This window comes from Pongo pygmaeus, chromosome 1 (assembly GCF_028885625.2).
Source record: "Pongo pygmaeus isolate AG05252 chromosome 1, NHGRI_mPonPyg2-v2.0_pri, whole genome shotgun sequence".
Classification (NCBI taxonomy): Eukaryota; Metazoa; Chordata; class Mammalia; order Primates; family Hominidae; genus Pongo; species Pongo pygmaeus.
This window is the reverse complement of record NC_072373.2, coordinates 206,371,052-206,388,790: the sequence shown is the minus strand read 5'-3', so window position 1 is coordinate 206,388,790 and position 17,739 is coordinate 206,371,052. Positions and strand designations below refer to the sequence as shown.

The 17,739-nt window shown below is 45.1% G+C and overlaps 2 protein-coding genes across 11 annotated transcripts in view; one reads left to right on the top strand and one right to left on the bottom strand.

The window, feature by feature from the left end:
* STPG1 (sperm tail PG-rich repeat containing 1) overlaps positions 1 to 6,550 on the bottom strand; it is a 55,844-nt gene extending 49,294 nt beyond the window's left edge. The window contains exons 1-2 of one of the 7 annotated variants that reach the window (XM_054500350.2): positions 6,444 to 6,533; positions 3,501 to 3,615 (exon numbers count right to left, since the gene is read on the bottom strand). The gene's annotated coding sequence lies outside the window, so the exon portion shown is untranslated. Of the gene's footprint in view, positions 1 to 3,500; positions 3,616 to 5,881 lie in introns of all 7 variants that reach the window. The other 6 variants (XM_054500322.2, XM_054500377.2, XM_054500367.2 and 3 more) reach the window with 6 other exon arrangements.
* Positions 6,551 to 8,559: 2,009 nt separating this feature from the next.
* The window catches only part of NIPAL3 (NIPA like domain containing 3), a 57,565-nt gene continuing 48,385 nt past the window's right edge, over positions 8,560 to 17,739 (top strand). For 2 of the 4 annotated variants that reach the window (XM_054500267.2, XM_063658443.1), the window contains exon 1: positions 12,018 to 12,367. In XM_054500267.2, the coding sequence (XP_054356242.1) occupies positions 12,275 to 12,367 (93 nt within the window). In that variant the 5' untranslated portion in view covers positions 12,018 to 12,274. Of the gene's footprint in view, positions 8,666 to 12,016; positions 12,368 to 17,739 lie in introns of those variants that run through there. The other 2 variants (XM_054500278.2, XM_054500257.2) reach the window with 2 other exon arrangements.

Below are 17,739 nucleotides of genomic sequence, written 5' to 3'. Positions count from 1 at the left end.
TGGAAAATATTCAGCCATTATTTTTTCAAATAGTTTTTATGCCTCTGCCCCTTTCTTTCCTGGGGCTACAGTTATATTAGATCATTTCATATTTTCCCAAAGGTTATTGATATTCTGTTCATCATTTTTAAGTCTCTTTTCTCTCTGTCCTTCATTTGGGTAGTCTATATTGTCATGTCTTCAAGTTCACTGATTTTTTTTTTTTTTTTTTTTTACGGAGTCTCGCTCTGTCACCCAGGCTGAATTGCAGTGGTGCGATCTCGGCTCACTGCAACCTCTGCCCCAGCTTCAAGCAATTCTGTGTCAGCCTCCCAAGTAGCTGGGTACAGGTGCCTGCCACCATGCCTGGCTAATTTGTGTATTTTTAGTGGAGATGGAGTTTCACCATCTTGGCAAGGCTGGTCTTGAACTCTTGACATTGTGATCTACCTGCCTTGGCCTCCCAAAGTGCTGGGATTACAGGCATGAGCCACCATGCCCGGCCAAGTTCACTGATCTTCTGAAGTCTCTCATCAGCTGCAAATCCCATCCACTGTATTCTTATTTCAAATATTGTATTTTTTCTTTCTAAAGGTTACATTTGGGCTCTTTTTCTCTGTCTTCCATTTCTAGCCTCATCATGTTCAGTTTCCTTTACATCCTTGGGAATATTTGTAAGATTCATAATAGCTGCTTTAAGGTTTCTTTGTACTAATTCTATAATCTGTCATTTTTAAGTATGTTCCTATTGGTTGATTTTCCTCTCAGATATGGGTCATATTTTCCTGTATCTTTTCATGTCTGGTAATTTTGTATTAGATATTGGACATTTTGAATTTTACATTGCTGAGTGCTGGGTTTTGATATATTCCTGTAAAGGATGTGGCACACTTTTCAGTAACTTGTAGATCCATCTGACCCTTTCAAGCTTTCAAACTTTGTTATGGCAAGTCCAGAGCAGCTTTTACTCTGGGAATAATTTATCCCCACTACTACCTAATTCCTACCCAATTCCTATCTAATTACTACCAATTCCTATCTAATACCATGTCTCTGCATTCTGGTTTATGGTAACATGAAACATTCCCAGTTCTGTTTAAGCCCCAGAAATTGTTCAGCCTATGGCCTTTTGGTGGGTATTTCCCCAGTCTTAGTTTCTTCTCATGCATGTGGAGATTACTGCTCAGCCAAAAACTTAAGGAGACCTCTCTTCAGGTTTCTGAACATTTTTGGTGCAGCTCCTTCCTTCAGGGTTCTCCCTATAAATTCTAGCCTCTTTGGCCTCTCTGAATTCTTATTTTTATCTTCTCAACTCAGAAATCTAGAATTCATTTGGATTTCCTACAATATGGCCTAAAAACTGACCCCAGTACGAAATGGGGGCAATTGTAGGACTCATCTTCCTTCAGGGATTTTGTACTTCCTTCAGGGATTTTTGTATTTCTTCCTTCAGGGATTATTGTACTGTGCCTGTTGTCCAATGTGAGTTGTTTAACACATTTAACTACTTTTTAGTTGTTAATAGCAAGGGCACAATTTAATTTCCATAGCAATTATTTTTCATCAGCAGACTTGGGTTTCATTTTGCCCATTTTTTTCCCTAAGGAACTTATACCATTTATATATACTAATGAGTAAAGGATTGAATAAATGATTTTACGCTCTACTTGTCCTTTTCCCTGCAGTATTTTTCCTTACTTTGTTCTGTAATCCTCACAGCAGCAATTCTCAACTTTTTTTTGGTGGACAATCTATATTAAAAATTTGATATTTAATAGAATTATTGACAATATTCTTCAAGAAATTAAGAGATTCAAAATAACAGAAACAAATCAATAATGATCAAAGTACAATCACCAATCCAGCTTAACAAGGTTTTTTAGTATCTATAAAAGCAGCCCCTAGGGCTGGGTGCGGTGGGTCACTCCTGTAATCCCAGCACTTTGGGAGGCCGAGGTTAGGGGATAGCCTGAGCTCATGACCAGCCTGGGAAACATGGTGAAAGTCCGTCTCTACAAAAAATATAAAAATTGACCAGGCATGGTGGCATGTGCCTGTAGTCCCAGCTACCTTAGTGGCTGGGGCAGGAGGATCACTTGAGCTCAAGAGGTCAAGGCTGCAGTAAGCTATGTTTGTGCCACTGTTCTTCAGCCTGTGTGACAAAGTGAGACCCTGTCTCAAAAAATAACCAAAGCAGCCACTATTCATTTACCACCCCTCAATGTTATACCATTTTAGTAAGAACCGTCTACTGCCCTAGCTTTAATAAGGCTGTTATTAAAAAATGCATTAGTGTTCTGGAATTATGAGTGATTCGAAAAATATTAAGTTTCCTGTTATACAGTAGTCCACCCTTGTCTGTAGCTTCATTTTCCAGTTTCAGTTACCCATGGTCAATTGTGGTTTGAAAATATTAAATGGAAAATTCCAGAAATAAATAATTCATCAGCTTTAAATTATGCACCATTCTGAGGCATGTGATGAAATCTCCTATCATCTGACTCCACCCCACCTGGGATGTGAATCATCCTTGTCCAGCACATTCAAGCTGTATTTGCTACCCCACCATTAGTCACTTAGTAGCCATCTCAATTGTCAGATCCACTGTCATGTTGTCTCAGGGCTTGTGTTCAAGTAACTCTTACTTTACTTAATAATGGCCCCAAAGCACAAGAGTAGTGATGCCAGCACTTTGGACATGCCAAAGACAAGCTGTAAAGTGCCTCCTTTAAGTGAAAAGGTGAAAGTTCTTGACTTAATAAGGCAAGAAAAAAACTGTATTCTGAGGTTGCTAAGATCTACAGTAAGAATAAATCTTTTATCCATCAAATTTCAAAGGGGAAAAAAATTGGTGATAGTTTTGGTGCTTCACCTCAAACTACAAAAGTTGTAGCCACAGAGCATGATAAGTGCTTAGTTAAGATGGAAAAAGCACTAAATTTGTGAGTGGAAGATATGAACAGAAACAGTCTGATTGACAGTAATCAGTTTGGGTATTATCCACTGTTTCACTGGCATCTAATGGTGGTCTTGGAACATACCCCCCTTGAATAAGGGAGGACTACTGTAATAATAATGTATGTACACTGTCAACATTTAAGAAAATATGATAAACTACAAAAAAATTTTAAACAATCTGCAATCCATGGCCGGGCACTGTGGCTCACACCTGTAATCCCAGCACTTTGCGAGGCTGATGCGGGCAGATCATGAGGTCAGGAGATCCAGACCATCCTGGCTAATACAGTGAAACCCCATGTCTACTAAAAATACAAAAATTAGCTGGACATGGTGGCATGCACCTGTAGTCCCAGCTACTCAGGAGGCTGAGGCAGGAGAATCGCTTGAACCCAGGAGGTGAAGGTTGCAGTGAGCCAACATCACACCACCGCACTCCAGCCTGGGCGACAGAGCGAGACTCCATCTCAAAACAAACAAACAAACAAATAAAAAACAATCCCCAATCCTAACACCAAAAGACCACACTGTTACTAATGCTTTCCAGTCTTCTCACTGCATACCTGTGAAGGCAGGATGAGAGGAGGTGCAGGCCAGATGTGAACAGAGCACTGCCCAGGTGTGCCTTACTGGTCCACCTGTATAACTGTTCATGAGAGGATGGCATGGACCTAGAATCTAAGAAAGAGCAGTGAAGATATACCACCTTCCGAATCAACAACATATGTTTAAGCAATTCCTACGTTGGGGCCAGTGCAGCAGTCCAGAGTATCCAGTCCTGGGTTCAAGGTTATGGTCTGCCACTTAATAGCTCTGATTCTGGATGAGTCACTTAACCTTCTGAGACCATTTCCCCCTCCATAAACTGGGAGTGATAATAGCACCTTCCTCTTAGGCTGATCCATGTGAAGTGGTTAATACTCCCTATCCTGCAGCAGGCTTGTATTAATGTAGGGTTTTAATATATGCACAGGGATATCGTATTAACAACTTAAAATAATAGCTATAATTTATTGAGCCTGTACAGTCCTAAATGCCTCTATGGAATACCTTATGCAATTTTTACAATAATCCAGTGAGGTATAATCCCACTTTTTACAGATGAGAAAACTGAAGTTTGGTGGGGGGTTAAGTGACTTGCCCAAAGTCACATTAGAAGAAAAGTGGAATCAGGCTTTGAACTCAGGAAGTCTGACTTCTACTCATCCTTAACCTCTATAATAACCTCTCAGGCAGCACATACTAAATATTAACTTGCTAAATTTTGACATTTAGCACCCAAGTGGGTATGATTGGTTTGTTATTATTATTTTTAGAAATAGAATCTTGCTGTGTTGTCCACTTGCTAGAGTGTAGTGGTGCAATCATAGCTTACTGCAACCTCAAACTCCTAGGCTCAAGTGATCCTCCCACCTCAGCCTCCAGAGTAGCTAGGACTACAGACACCTGCCACCACAGCTGGCTAGTTTTAAAATTTTTTGTAAAGACAATGTCTCACTATGCTGCCCAGGATGGTCTCGAAATCCTAGCCTCAAGCGATCTTCTCACCTCAGCTTCCCAAAGCACTGGGATTACAGTGAGCCACTGTGCCTTATCTGGTTGGGTTTCTAAAGTTAGAATATTGCATATAGTTTTCAAAATATAAAGCAAATAAGGGATGGCTGGGTGGGGGGGCAAATATTTGACTCTCTTGAATATTCACAGAATGCTAGGTTTCATCAGAACACAGTTTAAAAACTCCTGGGGGAAGTTCACTGTTGGGCAGTTCTAATTGCTAGAAAGTTCCTTCCTGTATCAAAGCTGATTCTCTCTGTCTTTCTTTTTCTATCCGTCCTAATTCCCACCCTTGGAACCAACTCAAAATAAGTCTCATTTCTCTTCCACATTGGTGATTTTCAAAACGCAAGTCATAGTCTGTAGTCTTTTTTGAAGTTTTAGTTTGTCATATGTGTGTGTGCGTGCTGGGTCACGATATAAAATGCATTTACCATGAGTCACAGTCAAAATGTTTGAAAGCCACTGTTCCATATGACTATTCTGCAAGAATTTGAAGGCAGTTGTCATGCCGCACCACCTAAAGACTAATCTTCTTCTCCACATGGGATCTCCTTGGCTTTTGCCATATATCTCCTTGCTGCATGGGGAGCTCCTTTCCTCACCAGACCCAGGCATCGTCCTGCAGTCCTGTCACCAAATTCACGAGACTCTCTGCTCAAACCTTCTTAGGGATGACTTCCCTGACCACCCTCTCTTAAGAAGCACCAACCCATCTCTCTCTAGCCCCTTACTCTGCTTTATCTTTTTCAAAGCACTTTTCACTACCCAACATTCTATTGTATGTTTATTACTTTATTTGTTTATGATCTTCCCCAATAGAAAGTTCAACTCTGAATCTTCAGTCTATTTCCTGGCACATAGTATTTGCTCAATTGGCCAGGCATGGTGGCTCACACCTTGAGCCACCCACTTTGAGAGGCTGAGGGGGAAAGATGGCTTGAGACAGAAGTTCATGACTACCCTGGGCAACACAGCGAGACCCTGTCTCTACAAAAATAATAATAATAGTAACGAGAATTTTTAAAAATAGTATTTTGTTCATAAATATTGGTGGAATGAATGAATACTAGAGGTAGACACTTTTTAGCAATTGTGTGTAGAGCTGTGCTCATAATATATTTCCTGCGGGAGTTAGATTCTACAAGGACAGCTTACATGGTCACAACTATAGGCACAGTTTCATTTTATCATCTTTTATGTTTTTAAAAAATGTTATATATGCTAAGTATTATAGTTTACATTATACATGTTACTGTACAGGGTATATAAACATGTACTAAACTATGTATACTGTTACTTTAGATGGAATTTTTTTGGATGTCCTGAGTAGTTTCGTCTGTAGGCGATTTTTATCTACTCAGTTATAAGCATCTTAGAAGCAGCTTACATTTTTTCAAAGCACTCTCAGGTAAATAACCCATTCGATAGTCTTCATAGGCTGAGAAAGTGTGTCAGGGAGCTGGAAGGAAATTTAGCGGCGGGCTAGTGACCAACAGGTTCCAATCTCACCCTTTTATTTTACAGATGGGTAAATCGAGGCCCAGAGCAGGGAAGTCGTTTGCTGGGGGACACCGCCTGAGCTGGGGTGGACCTATGAGTAGAGATCAGGTCTTTGGCGTCCACCAACTGCCAGGCACTGAAGCCTCCCAACTTTTGCGCACTCGCGGAGGCTGAGCCAGAAGGGTCGGACGCCCACGCCTCTCGCAGGAGCTCGGTGGAGCAGGCAAGCCCCAGCTGTCACTACTTTTCGGGTGGAAACACCGAGGACACGCCCCGACGCAGGGGCAACTCCCTTGGTGGCTTCTTCCCGCCCTTGGGGCTCCACCTAGCTCAGCCCTGGAATTTCGCAAGCACCTGGAGGCCGGGGGGTCTCCGCGGAGGACATGGTGCGCCGTGTCCTCTTCCCCACGACCTCAGGGACCGGTCCCCCCGCCGGAACTGCCTCCTACCTGGTCCGGTCCCGGCAGCTGAATCTGGCCAGCCCAACCTCCCGGTCGCTATGGCAACCACAGGCCTAACATTCGCGAGTCCACCTTCCGCCGTCCGCGAGGTAACTTCAGCCAATGGCATCCTCTGTTTCTTTAACGTGAAAAGTTGTTGACCAATCATTAGAGGCGTTTCAAAGTCCGCACAGAAGCCGGCCGAATTTTAGGGCTTAGGTTAATTACATCAGGGCCTGTGGCGGGGTGGGGAACTAATAAGAGGTTTATCTAGGCCATGCTTCAAAAATCTTGTGATAAACCAAAAGCCTAAGAATTTTGCTCACTCAAAAATCCTGCTTCAAGGAATATACCTAAGAGAATTAACATTCATCCAAGCCCTGTTTCTTTTTTTTTTTGAGAGAGTCTCGCTTTGTCGCCCAGGCTGTAGTGCAGTGGCGCAATCTTGGCTCACTGCGACCTCCGCCCTCCGGGTTCAAGCGATGCTCCTGCCTCAGCCTCCTGAGTAGCTGGGATTACCGGCGCTCGCCACCACGCCAGGCTATTCTTTTTGTATTTTTAGTAGAGACAGCGTTTCACCACGTTGGCCAGGCTGGTCTCGAACTCCTGACCTCAGGTGATCCACCCGCCTCGGCCTCCCAAAGTGTTGGGATTACAGGCGTGAGCCACCACGCCCGGTCCCAAGCCCTGTTTCTAACAGAAGAAAAAAAAAAAAGATTGACTATGGGTGACTATACAAGGGCAGCCACTTAGTATTCCACGAGCCCCTCTTCACACGCTTCAGGGCAGGGCGGTCTCAGCGACCTTGTCACTCCCCTACTTAAAGTCCTCCAATGGCTCGCCTTTAAAGTTAGGGTGAAATCCAAGCTTTTTTTTTTTTTTTTGACAGGGTCTTGTTCTGTCGCCCAGGCTGGAGTGCAGTGGCGCGATCTCGACTCGCTGCAACCTCCGCCTCCCGGGTTCAAGCGATCCTCCCGCCTCAGCCTCCTGAGTAGCTGGGACCACAGCCGCTCGCCACCACGCCCAGCTAATTTTTAAATTTTTTTGTAGAGATGGGGTTGCACTATATTGTCCAGGCTGGTCTCAAACTCCTGGGCTTAAGTGATCCTCCCGGCCTCCCAAAGTCCTGAGATTACAGGCGTGAGCCACCGCGCCGGCCCCCAAATATATTATTTATAAACTGTCCCTGACCCGTCCCTCAGATCGCAGGCCCAACCACGCCCCCGGAAAAATCTCACCAGCCCTGCTGGCCTTCGGGCAGTTTCTACAATGCACCAACTGCTTCCTCTCTCATGTTCCCAAGGAGCTTTCTCTGCCCCACGATCTGAGACCAGAACTGCCTCTTTCTCATTGTTGATGTCTAGGCCCAAATGACATTTCTTCATATGTAAAACGGGCTTCATGTCTCACTCATGGCTGTGACGATCTGAAAGCAAATGCGTGTATATGACAACGTGTGAGCGATGAGAACTTGTCATCTGTAAAACTCCATGCGCATGTTAATTATCATGGCCGTGATAATTATGTACATTATAGAAACATTAACCAAGCGCTAGTCTCGTTTCAGGACCTTCAGTATTGCTGGGCGGCTTGGTATCGGACAGGTGTTCCAGGAGGGCAGGAAAGGTGAGATATGTTTGGCCCCAGGTCTCGCGAGGGCTCTGGGGAGAGCTGGGTCTTCAAGGACGTTTTGGATTTGAATACTTGGTGAGAGCGTCGGGTAGGGGAACAGCAGGAGCAAAGCCCGGAAGGTGGCTACGAGGATAAGAAGGGAGGACACCTGGCAGGCTGCTAAAACCAGGCCCACCTGCCGGGCAGGTGGAGGCGAGCAACCACCTGAGCTCTCTAGGACAGCGGGAGACGGGGCAGGGGAGTCGCCGCAACATTCTTCCTGTGGCCGCTAGGGGGTCCCCGCTCCAGGTGAGCGCCAAGCTCTAGCCCCAGGTCGCTCCCCTATCCTTCAAGCAAGCTTTGCAGCGCAGCCAATTGCCAGGGGCTGTCCCGCCCACTCCCCGTCCTCGCAGCCACTTGCCTGCGCGAAATGCCTGCCAACTTCTGACTGGCAGGCAGTCTGGCAAATCAAATCGCGACCTTTGAAAGCAAAACACTGCAGCATCTTGGCAGCTCTGAATTGGGAAGGGATGAAGGAGGCTGTGCCTCCGGGTTGCACGAAGAGTCCGAGTCATTTCTCAGAAGGTTTTGATAGGTGGGCCTTAGAGGAGACGCCGCCGGTGAGTAGTGATTAACACTGGGAGGAAGGGGAATTGAATTTAACCTTCGTTTTTTTCTGGAAAAAGCGAAGTCACCTAACGTCCCCTAGTGTACATACCCTTCCTTCTTACTGTCACCAGCCTCGCCAACCTGGGTCCCGTTGCCTCAGAATGTTCTTTCCAGTTTTGCATCGAGGCCAAGAGGAGCGGGGGCATGGGCTACCTTATTAAAGGTGATGCCAGGCGCTACCAAACCAGGAAGTGACATGGAGTAACTTTGCCAGAATTTCTCCTCTTCGTGCCGAGCGGCTCGGGCTTCCTGGCGGCAGCAGATGGTGGAGTTAGCAGGTGGGATGAGGGGAGGCGTTCTTGGTCTAAGCCCGCTTCTGGAACAGAGGTGCTGTCTCCTCGAGTTGTAAGTTTCCAGCTCAATGGGACGGGACGGAAGAATGTAACCTTCTCTTGAGCCAAAGCCCAGGAACGGGAAGCTTGGCAGGGAACTGGCGCTCACCTCCAGAAGCCAGATCGTCAGGTGGTGGGGAAGAGCGTGTTTTATTGATTTGTTCAGAAAGAGGCAAATTCGAATACAGACGCTATGAGCCACGGCTCTCTCATTTGTAAAACGTGCTCTGTGGGATTGGTGAAATCCGTCATCGAGATAAACGGGGTGGGAACGGAAGCAGAGCACCTAGTGAATTCTCATTCCCTTCTTGGGTCAGTGACCATGTGCTCTAATTGTGGGGTGGCTGACAACGCAGAGGTGCCTGCTTGCCTCTCGGGCATATGTAGGTCCTGGAGAAATGCTTCGAAATCAGGAAAAGAGAGTCACCAGGTGAAAAGTATGTGTCTTATAAGGGAGTACAGCTTGCAAAGGGTTCCTCCAGGCTTTCAGTCCGGACTCCCACCCAGCTGAGGGAGAGCCTTCTATCTTTGCAGGCGATGCCTCAGAGGCCTGCGAGTTCCTGAGGCAGAGAGGGAAGCTGCTTTTTAAAAGAAAAATTAAACCACAGCAATGCCAACCACCACAAACAAAAGCAAAACCAGAAAAGCACTTGGGCAAACTAGTCTAAAGGATGTTAGGAGGCCTGGGTTCCCACCACTCCCTTGATTGACATGTCGCTAAGATCTGTTGGCTTTCTCTGACCTCCTGTGGGTGGGGCTGAGTATATCTGCTTGTTGAAGCTCTGGAGTTGTGGTTGATTAGGCCTTAGAAAGACATTCTTGACTGCGAAGGGGCCACAGTGCACCCAGTGCTTAACCGGCCTGCATTTAGTCAGTCGGTTGGTATGTATACAAGTCACTGTCAGGCTCTGGGCTAGATCTCAGCTGGGAGCAACTGAACAGGGTATTCCGCAAACACCTCACTGGAGTTTGCGCTCCTCAACTCCATGACTGCTTCATGGTTGAATGCTTCCCGGGGCCTCTCAGAGGTAGAAAGAACCCTGAGCCACTCTTAAGGCTCTTATGATTATTACAAATGCTAAAACATTTTTACAGAAATGTAACACAATAATGCTTTTCACATGTACGTGAAAGTATAGTGAATAATTATGCTTTCCACAAGATTGCAAACACATATTCATAGGGTTTTACAGGCAGGGAAGTCTAGCTATGGGATGTGAATTACCTGATAAATTTACCCGGTGAATGCTTACATCTCATGTCTGTATACTGGATATATAACCTCGTCTGCAGGTAGTAGCAATAATTTCATCCTGAGGCCCTCTGACAAAGTGAAACCAAGCCAAATGGTTTCTGTAGCTGTCCCTGTGCTAAACCTGCATCTGTTGTATCCCAGGACTGGACATGGTGTTCACCTTATCACATATGTATGTGCCGTCCACACCGTGAACCAGAATTCCTGGGCCTAGGGCCAGATAGCAGAAGGAACTGGAAGCTACAGGATATACAGGAGGCAGCTCTCTGAAGCCTCAGGGAGTGGCAGAAATTGTTTAGCTCACAGTGAGCCCTCAGTAAATATTTGTTGGATGAATGCATGAGAGAGAAAGGAATGGGCAAAATAAATAATTAAACAGGGGAGAATAAAATTAATCTTAACAGCAGCTCACATTCATGGACCATTTGCTATGCCTGCATTTTACATGGATGATTTCATCAAATTCTCATGACGGCCATGTGGGGTGGGAACATTATTATCTATATTTCACAGCTGGAGAAACTGGCTGAAAAGTTAAATGACCTGGCAAAGGTAAAACTGGTAGCACATGGCACATGAAAAGCAATTTAAAACATTTTTCTATTAAAATAAACATAGACTATGCAGTAGAATACATTTTTTAAAAATGTATAAAAAGTTCTCAAAGAAACCCCTAACACTTTTAAGTAGGGTTTTGGCCATGCCTCCTAGGACACTAGAAGTATACTTTCTCTTCTCTGTTTGGTAGAAAATTTTGAGAAGTGGCACACGCCTGTAATCCCAGCACTTTGGGAGGCTGAGGCAAGTGGACTGCTTGAATCCAAGAGTTCAAGACCAGCCTGATAACATGGCGAAACCCTGTCTCTACAAAAAAATTAGTCAGGCCTTGTGGTGCGCGTCTGAGGTCCCAGCTTCTTGGGAGGCTGAGGGAGGATTGCTTGAGCCCAGCTTGAGGCCATGTTTGTGCCACTGCACTCCAGCCTGGATGACAGAGTGAGATTCTGTCTCCAAAAAAAGGAAAAGTTAGGGAAGCACTGAAAATATAAGTCCAATGAAATTAGTAGGGATTCTCATCATTGCTGGGTTTATTTGAGGCCACATTATTACCCCCACTTTACAGAGGAGGCAACTGAATCTCTGAGAGGCAGAGTTATCTGGTCACACAGGTTTTCCACCTCTGAGACCAGTGTCACCTCACCTGTGTCAGGCCAACCCTCGGTAGCAGGCCAGTTCTTCTGTTTTCCATGAACGTAGCTTTTCTTCTGATTCTTTTCTTCCTAAGTTGAAACTTAAACGGTTCCCTTTTTGTGGTAGTGGAATTTTTTTTTTTTTTTTTTTTTTTTTTTTTTTTTTTTTTTTTTTGAGACCTGGAGAAATTAGTATTCTACTTCTTGTGCTCAAGACTATGGAAAAAGGGAGGATTTAAGTTAGGGTGCGATGGGAGGAAGGAAGCAGAGTGGAGGAGGAAAGGGAACCTTTAAGGGCCAGGAAGAAAGCTTTTGAGATAGATGAGTCAGGTTTGTATTAAGGGGAGGACAAAGGCATGATAGAACTTGTTTTTAACTGCTAAAATTGAATTTTGAAGAATTTTTTTAATGGACTCACTTGTCATGGCCGGTTATGTTTTATCTGAATGGTATTCTCTTCTCAGATAACAAAGCTGGGCTCAGTGTTTCCTTGTCCATGCATTTTTAATGTTCCTCTCTACCACCCTAGAGCACTGCAAGAACTGGAAAACACACCCCTCTCTGTCTGCCTGGGAGAGTCACGGAAATTGGCACTTCTCTGAGTGAAGCTGAGGAGAAGGCTGTAAATCTGCCAAAACAGCCTTGAAGTATTCTTTTGTCATGAGGAAGTGATGGCTGCTGGAGGGAGGTGAACACCACGAGGAGAGATGGCATCTGGCCTGGGCCCCGCCTAGCAGCAGCTCCACCTCCTGGGCCAGGCCCTGCGGGATGCACCACTAGACCACCATGGATGGATCCCACAGTGCAGCCCTGCAGCTGCAGCAGCTGCCTCCCACAAGTAGCTCCAGTGCCGTGAGCGAGGCCTCCTTCTCTTACAAGGCAAGGGCTTTTTTGGGGTTTGGGAATTTGTATTTTCCTAACAAGAAAGTTACACAGTGCTCTGCATTGGCTAACAGATATGTATGGGGTCTGCATGCCTGTCACTGGCAGAAACAGGCCGGCTCTTCACACAGACAAGGGAATGTGTAAGCAAAAGACAAGAGATGGACTGGGAGCGGTGGCTCACGCCTGTAATCCCAGCACTTTGGGATGTGGGCAGATCATGAGGTCAAGAGATTGAGACCATTCTGGCCAGCATGGTGAAACCCCGTCTCTACTAAAAACACAAAGATTGGCTGGGCGTGGTGGTGCCCACCTGTAGTCCCAGCTACTCGGGAGGCTGAGGCAGGAGAATCACTTGAACTCAGGAGGTAGAGGTTGCAGTGAGCTGAGATGGTGCCACTATTATCCAGCCTGGCAACAGAGTGAGACTTTGTCACAAAAGGAAAAAAAAAAAAAAAAAAAAAAAAGAGAGATGCTCATTAAAATACATAAAAATAGGGAGGCAGAGAAACACCATAAAAGGTATAGAATAAAAGGAATGCATTCCCACTTAGAAGATTTGATTTTTAAAAAATCACCTACTCTGGGCCAGTTGTGATGGCTCATGCCTATAATTCCAGCACGTTGGGAGGCCAAGGTGGGAGGATCTCTTGAGGCCAGGAGTTTGAAACCAGCCTGGGCAACATAGTGATACCCCACCTGTACAAAAAAATTGAAGATTAGCCAGGTGGCATGTGTCTGTAGTCCTAACTACTCAGGAGGCTGAGACGGGAGGATTGCTTGAGCCTAAGAGTTGTTTGAGGGTGCTGTGAGCTATCATTGCACCACTGCACTCTAGCCTGGGTGACAGAGCAAGACCCTGTTGCCAAAAAAAAAAAAAAATTATATATATATATATATATATATATATATATGTATGTATGTATATTACCTACTCCATTACTTGGAGATAATTTTCATTCGGATTTCAGTATATCTCCTTGTTTTTTTCTAGTATTATAAATTTGGGGTCACATTGCACATAAAGTTTTGTATCTTGATTGTTTAACTTGACCTTACTTGTGGAATATTTCCCCATGTCATCGAGTAGTGACTGAAAGCATACTTTTTGAATGATTGCCCAATAATCCATTGAGCTGCTGTGTCAAAATTTGCTCAACAGATCCTCATTGCTGGATATTCAGGCTGTCTCTAATCTGGAGTGGCTGTAAACCATGAACATCCTGGAGTGTAAATCTCTGTGCTGATCTCTGATCCTTTCCTTAGATATAGTCATATAGGTACAATGAATAGGTCAAAGGGAATGCACCTTTTTAAAAAAGGGGGTTTTAATGTCAAATTTAAGTGTTTCTAAACACCTATCAATGCAGCATCTGATGACTTGGATTTATTGAAAATTATTTTTTTAAAGATCAGAGAGGCCGGGTGTGGTGGCTCATGCCTGTAACTTCAACACTTTGGGAAGCCGAGACGGATGGATGGCTTGATCTCGGGAGTTCAAGACCAGCCTGGGCAAACATGATGAAACCCTGTCTCTACCAAAAATACAAAAAATTAGCCAGGTGTGGTAGGGCACACCTGTGGTCCCAGCTACTTGGGAGGATCATTTGAGCCAGGGAGGAAGAGATTGCAGTGAGCCAAGATTGCACCACTGCACTTCAGCCTGGGTGAGAGAGTGAGACCCCACCTCAAAAAAAAAAAAAAAAAAAAAGAAAGAAAGAAAAAAAGATCAGTGACTGCTAATACCCTAGAGCTAAAGGAGACTTTAGAGATCATCTCATCAAACCTCTCATTTGATGGATTGGAACAGTGAGTCTGGGAGGTGAGAAGCGACATTCTTAAGATCCTATAGCAAGTTGAGAGGAAGAGCTAGAACTGTTGTTAATTTTAGATAATAATGATAATAATAATGACTAATATTTATTGAGCATTTATTCTATCCCAAGTATTGTGCTGAGTTCATCACATGCCTTTCCTTGGGTAATCTTCACACCAGCACTACACAGTAGGTCCAGGTTTCCTCCTCTGTAGAATAGTAATTGCCTCCTGGTGGTGGTGAGGATGAAATGAATTTATTCGTGTGAAGCCCTTAGGCAATGACCCACACATAATGGCCAATGTTTGTCAAGTGCTAGCTGTTACCATCTTTATCCCCACTTTAGAGACAAGGAGACTGAGACACAGAGAAGTTCAGTAATGTCCCTGACTGGCACAACTAGTAAGTTGTGCAACCAGAATTTAAACCCGGGTCAGACCAGCTGCAGAACCCATGCTCCTAACTGCGGCGCTGCTCTGACTCCCTGGTGTCCTGACTCCTACTGCTGCCACCACATCCCAGCATGCCCAAGGAGGGGACTCTGCAGGTCATTAAAGGCTTTTGTCATTTTAATTCCATCTGACCAGCCAGGTGGAATATGTATGGAAATTAGGAACATTTGTCTGGAATTAGACTCATTCTAGAGTGAAGATTGACTCTGACGTTCTCAGTGGACTCTGCCTCACCAAGCAAACCAGTTTCAGAGCCAAGATGGCATGATTGTTTCAGCATTGGCATCTTGCTCGTTGATCTTCTTTCCATGAAAGCCTGTTGTTTCCCCTTCCTGTGCAGTTCCTGTATTCATCTAGGGCTCTGTTGGGAAGAGTATCAGACTGAGAACTGGGAGACCTGAGTTCTTGGCCCAGCTCTGTCATCTCTGGGTGTGTGATCTTGGGCAAGTGTCATCCCTTCTCTACCCCTCAGTTTCTGTCTCTGTAAAATGAAGAGGTAGAGTTCATAGATGGTCCCCAATCCTGCCTAACCACTTGAAATACCTGGGGAGCTCAAAAATATGCAGATTTCTAGGCCTCAGACTCATCTCTCTCTGCCTTCACCCTTTTACCCCCTCATCTCTATTCCCCTGCAAATTGTGGTTTTGCATAGCTAGGCTAGAAACCCAGAATGTGCATTTTGTAAAACCTCTTCAGGTGAATCAGACAATCAGCCAGGTGTGGGAATTTCTGGACCACATGATCTACTAAGCTCCTTCCCGCACCAGCTCCATCATCCTGAGAAATCAAGATCTCAGGCCACCACATCTTAGTCAGCACTGATATTCAAACTGAGCAAAACACTTCTCAAGTAGGCAGTGTTACTGTTAGCATCCTTGGAGGTGTCCATGTGCTTCACAGAGCATTATTCAAAACGGAGCAGGGTTTCAAATCAGAAAACACTTTTCCTAACTAGCCTTTTTATTGACCTATGGTATGCATACAGAAAAATATACAAATCATAAGCTCTAGATGTTAAATTTTAATGAAGAGGGTGCATACATGTTACGCCCAAATCAAGAAACAGAACATTACTAATACCCAAAAGTCTCCTTGTGCCCCTGCTAGTCACTCCCGTCCCCGCAGGGGTAATCGCCCTCTCTTCAAGTCAGAAAACACATGGATGGTGGCACAGTCTTGACTTCAGAGGAAATTCAGGACCTACTGGTCAGCTTGAGTGAATACTGCCTTACATATTGAAGGTGCTGAGTGCTTTCATTCTGTGAAGGAACCAGAACATTCCATTCTGCTTTCGATATTCAGAGTCTACACCATTTCTAATGTAATGATAGAAGCTGTTCTCTTGAGTTTTCCCTGGGCCTTAATTTATGGAGATGACAGTGTGACTCCATGGTTGGCTAATGCCATTGAAGAAGATTTTTGTTGCTTACATTTCCTAAAAGAAGGAGGCACTCACGCCTGTAATCCCAGCACTTTGGGAGGCCGAGGCGGGCAGATCACGAGGTCAGGAGATCGAGACCACGGTGAAACCCTGTCTCTACTCAAAAATACAAAAAAATTAGCCGGGTGCAGTCGCAGGTGCCTGTAGTCCCAGCTACTCGGGAGGCTGAGGCAGGAGAGTGGCGTGAACCCAGGAGGCGGAGCTTGCAGTGAGCCGAGATCACGCCACTGCACTCCAGCCTGGGGGACAGAGTGAGACTCCATCTCACAAAAAAAAAAGAAAAAGAAGGAGGCACATCGTGCTGCAGAGGGACACTCGGGACACACCAAGATCAGTTGGTTAGAAGCAGAGGGCATGTGGGGAAAGCTTAGATCAGAGCCTTTATTGTGTTTTTCTGTGGGAAACGAATGGCAGGACAGGGGGAACAGTTTAGGACTGGCTGATTTGAAGAACTCTGGGTTGTCTGGTACATAGCCCTGGGTTGATTTAGAGCAGGGAAAATATTGACCTGGGGTGTGAGAGTTTAATAAAGGAGATGTTTGCGGCTCTGGATTGGTTAGTTAGCATATGAAAGGCATGCTCCTTAGAATATAAAAAATCAGTTAATACAATTGGCCCTGTGATGAATGGATGCCAAATGGACAAATATAAGAATCTAAGAAAACTCAGAGCACTCTCCCTGATGAGATTTCTAGTAAGTTTCCATTTTAATCACAAATTCAATTCAGTTGCCTAGTGTGGAATATCTTCATGCCAGAGCAAAGATGAATAATTGATGGTGACTCTACCAAGGATGTATGAATTGAGGTGAGGGACAGGCATGGTTGTGATGATGATTGAGCTGACTGAAGTACTGGGTGGGGTAAAGAGAAGAGGACCTGGGTCCAAATCCCCACTGTTCCTTCTTAGCTAAGTGACCTTGGGTGTATGGTGCAACCCTGCAGAGCTCCTGTTATCTTATCTGTAGAATGCTGGTTTTCATCCTCCCCTCCCAACAGCTCTGTGGATCAATGAAAAAGCACCTAATGCAATATCTGACCATGTAGTAGGCATGCGGGAAGCATGTGACTCAGATATGCCCCGGGGTTTCCAAGAGGAACAGACAAAGGTACACAGAGTAGAGGGGAAGGTGTGGTTAATTCTGCATGGGGATGGGGAGAGGGGTTTTGAGGGAAAGCCGTCTCTTTTCTCGATTTTGTTAAGGCTATTTTGATTGCAGTGAGTAAAAACCCATTTCAGAGAAGCTGAAGCAAAAAGGGAAATTATCATAAGGCTACAGGGTAGCTCATGAAATCCAGTGGCAGGAAAGGCAATGGGGCTTGGAAGGTGCTGGAACTCATACCTCCCCTTCAAAAGAGGGAAGAGCTCAGTGGCCAGCTTGGGCAAGGTGTCTACCTGGTCCAGTCGGTGATGGCCAGCGAGTGCCACGCAGCTGATGCCACCTGGCAAACATGGTTTCTTAGGCTCTACCATTACAGGCAGGTCTCAGAAAAGTGGTCATGTGGGTTGGGCAGGCTCCTCGCAACTCATCTCTTACCTTTGGGAGGAGGAAAATATTGAGAGACTCAAGTCCAGCTTGATGGGTGGGATGAAGTTAGGAGCAAGCTGTCTGCCTTTGAGTTGCAGCCCTGCCCTCTGCCCTGCCCATCAGCATATAAAT